Source organism: Hippoglossus stenolepis, chromosome 4 (assembly GCF_022539355.2).
Source record: "Hippoglossus stenolepis isolate QCI-W04-F060 chromosome 4, HSTE1.2, whole genome shotgun sequence".
Classification (NCBI taxonomy): Eukaryota; Metazoa; Chordata; class Actinopteri; order Pleuronectiformes; family Pleuronectidae; genus Hippoglossus; species Hippoglossus stenolepis.
In genome coordinates this window covers 17,694,529-17,697,985 of record NC_061486.1, presented here as the reverse complement: position 1 = coordinate 17,697,985, position 3,457 = coordinate 17,694,529, and the positions used below count along the sequence as shown (strand labels likewise).

The 3,457-nt window shown below is 44.1% G+C and overlaps 1 protein-coding gene across 1 annotated transcript; it reads left to right on the top strand.

The window, feature by feature from the left end:
• The first annotated feature begins 311 nt into the window (after window positions 1–311).
• zgc:162730 (uncharacterized protein LOC564559 homolog) lies at window positions 312–3,198 on the top strand. The gene is made up of 2 exons (XM_035154892.2): window positions 312–469; window positions 914–3,198. The coding sequence occupies exons 1-2, from the start codon at window positions 437–439 to the stop codon at window positions 2,177–2,179; spliced, it is 1,299 nt and encodes a 432-aa protein (XP_035010783.1). The 5' UTR covers window positions 312–436; the 3' UTR covers window positions 2,180–3,198.
• The last annotated feature ends 259 nt before the right edge of the window (window positions 3,199–3,457 follow it).

Below are 3,457 nucleotides of genomic sequence, written 5' to 3'. Positions count from 1 at the left end.
TATTATTATTCATAATTTTATTATTATTATATCACAAAGTAATGTATCCATAAATGGAGAGAGCATTTAGGTCCTTTGCTTTGGACAAATAAAACTGAAACTTTTCACCCAGCTGGCTCAAATTACACACTTTTCTTTCTTGGTTTCTTGGTTTATTTCATCCTTTTTTTTCTCTGCTGAAGGCTCAGGACCCGCCCCTCTCAAATCTCACCCTATGATCTCACCGTGAAACCTGAGTCGAGGGGCGGGTCATCCGGGAACTTAGCGAATGGAAACTCCTCCCAAGGACTTTTCACAGCCTTTATAAAACGTCAGTCTGAGGAGCCACAGACACAACTTTAAGTCAGGACATAGGTATCGAGCAGTGAACCTTTGGATCAGAGCTGAAACCTTCGTCTCCTCCTTCTTCTTCTCCCTTCTGCGAAAGAGGTACAGCATGTCCGAAATGCTCGACGACATCTTCAGGAAGGTGAGCCCAAAGCTTTTGTTGTGGAAAGAAAAATGGAGCTGGAGCGGGTTAGAGCTCTGTAACTCCCTCCCTGAAGAGTTTTTCTTGTTGTTGTTTGTTTACTTCTGCGTCTTGTTTTGCTGTAATCCGACAGAGAAAAGTTTTTAAACTTTGTACACTCACAGAGGATTTTCTTTAGTGTGAAAAATATAGAGATAAGGGAGGGAAATTCCTTTTCCCAGATTAAGTTAATAAGTTAACATTTAGTTCATTTTATTTTCATAACTTTGTTTTGACATTTCTTCAAATAAATGTAAATATTCGAAATAAAAAGTAAATAAATCTTAAAACAGTGGTCTAAAAATTATAACCGTTCAACTGTTTTATTAGTTTGTTTATTTGTTGTTGTTTTCTAATTATAAGTGTGGAAGTTTGTATAGTGACAGTTTGAATCCTCTCGTACAGAACTTCCTGAACTTGTCCATGGACGAAGCCTTACTTGCCACACAGTCTCAACTCAAAGTCCCAGGGCAGAGTCGCCTGAAGCGGTCGCCCTCCCTCTTCGACCCCCCCTCCCCTCCCGAGTCCTCCAACCACAGCTTGAGCAACGAGCATGTCAACGGCGATGACAGCGGCAGCCCCTTCTGGCATCCCGCCAACATCTGGAGCCAGGCCCCCATCTCCAAACCGAAGCAGCCGCCCTTCAGGCCCGACCGCTCCATGAGCCTGACGGAGTCCAGCAGCACCCTGCTCTCCTCGTTCGCACAACTGAAGAACCTGGAGGCTTTTCCCTTGGGTCCTGCGACAACTGTGGCACCCCCGCCGGGCTTCCCTCCATCGTCCTCCTTTTTGGCCCAGATCCAACCAACGCTGTCCTCTAACCGTTACAAGACTGAATTGTGCCGTGGCTTCCAGGAGACCGGCAGCTGCAAGTATGGCAGTAAGTGCCAGTTTGCCCACGGCGAGGACGAGGTGAGAGGACTTAACCGCCACCCCAAGTACAAGACGGAGCCGTGCAGAACCTTCTACAACTTTGGCTATTGCCCCTACGGCTCACGTTGCCACTTCATCCATGAGGAGAAAAGCAGTGGAGGTCCATTACCCTCCAAATTCACAAACCAGCGACAGCCAAATCTCACATGTCCCAGTGGTCAGAATCCACGCCACCAGCTCCGCCAGAGTGTCAGTTTTGCTGGCTTTCTGGGCTCTTCACGCAGCTCATCTCCTCCATCATTCCCTTCATCCTTCAACGATCTTAACCTGGGCTTCAGCCGTGCTCCCTCTGTTTCTCCACCTCCCGCTGATCTCCTCTCTCCAGTGTTTGCCGACTCCCCTGCGCTGGGAGCAGCATTCCAGTTTGGCAACCATCAGACCCGAGCCAGCGCCGGAGACATCCACAACATTCCTATCATCCAGGAGCCAAAGGCCTCGCGCTGTGTGTGTGGCCATGGGAATAACTTTAACAGCAACAACAGCAGAGGTTTTGGCAACTTGGAGGCGGACGGGCACCACCAGGACAGCAACACGCTGTTTCCTGGCTCTGGAGGCCACGGGGCTTTCATGAAGCCTACTGCACTCCAGCGTTTCTCCTCTGAGGACTCCCTGGAGGACAGCTACAGCAGCTCTAGCGGAAGCTCCAGCGGAGGCTCCAGCGGAACCGAGTCCCCAACGTTTGACGGGTCAGCCACCAAGAGGCTCACTGTGTTCGAACGTCTGTCCCTGTCTGACTAAGAGGATGCGAAGGGAAAGAACAGAAGAGAACTGTCTGGACTTTCTTCAGAACCAGATCTAATCAGGACAAGTCAGCTTTAGATGACACAACAACACTTAAAACATCTTAATTTATCTTTGCAAAAATGGACAAACTACAAATACTGAGATTAGTAGCCAAATGTTATCAGACTCTATTTTTATACTTCAAAAGCCTATCAGACCTTTGTATGTGGTCTTCCATAAGAGCTGACTCCTCTGCAGGTCCGGACAGCACCAGTAAATAGTCTGGTTTGTAAATTGTTGATTAATTCCAGTGCCTTAATGATAATATTTGCTCTCAGTGCCACAAACAGTATGTTTGATTCTGTAGCCTTAATCAGTGAGACCTGAAGTGTGTCATTGATCCCATTTTTATCTGTGATATGCACTTTACAGCTGATTCAAATGGGAGAAACTGTCAAATCTCCCAGTAGCATTCAACCAAAGCTTCATACTTCACTCTGCCTGTGTGTATGTCTGTGTGTGTGTCTGTGTATATGCATGTGAGGCTGTGTGTGTGTGCAACCATTTTTCTAAATCCGCCTGGGGTGCACGAGTAAATGAATGAATGCTCCGAATGCTTAAAGATCAAAATAGTAAAATGAATGTCAGTGAGTTTAGAGTTAAATATTAGTCAAAGTCAGAATCCTGACTTATTTTTATTCGATTTCCTCCTGTAAAACGTTCTGTTGTCTAATTTGTGCGCTGCACCTCGTCCCCCTGTTTGTTTGAAAACCTGGTTCAGGGACTTTTAACACCACAGTATTCCTTTTGGTTTGGTTGCCTTGTGTTGTTTAACTTAAAAACTAATATATTTATTATGATATTTATTTGTGTTTAACGAATAAAAAAATGTATTTTGTACTTTATTTATGGAGAAATCTTTCAAGGTCTGTGAAATACCAATGTGAGTGGGGACAAAAGCAGTTAAAAAAAGAGAATCTTATATTTTTAATTGCCTGAAAGGGACAAAAATAAAATCTGAATGTATAAAGAAATGAAACTGACTCTTTGTTTGTTCTGTGAGAATTTGATACTTCCTTATTTCGCCCTCCATTTAAAAAAAGGCCACACACATAACAAAAACATTATACATTATTTTATGAATTGCATCTTTACATGCATAGTGAAGGATTTTACTTACCCATCATGCCTTTCAGATATTTGAGGGAAATTAATGGGAAACTTGAATGCAGCATGTTATTAATGCTGACATACAACTTAATTATATATAACTGGTTTTACGAATTGACCATT

What these genes read in the sequence shown, in the direction of transcription:
- zgc:162730 (XM_035154892.2), top strand. Translation starts at nt 437, where the DNA reads ATGTCCGAAATGCTCGACGACATCTTCAGGAAG. An exon ending in TCGACGACATCTTCAGGAAG is followed by an intron (nt 470 to 913) that starts GTGAGCCCAAAG and finishes CCTCTCGTACAG; the next exon opens with AACTTCCTGAACTTGTCCAT.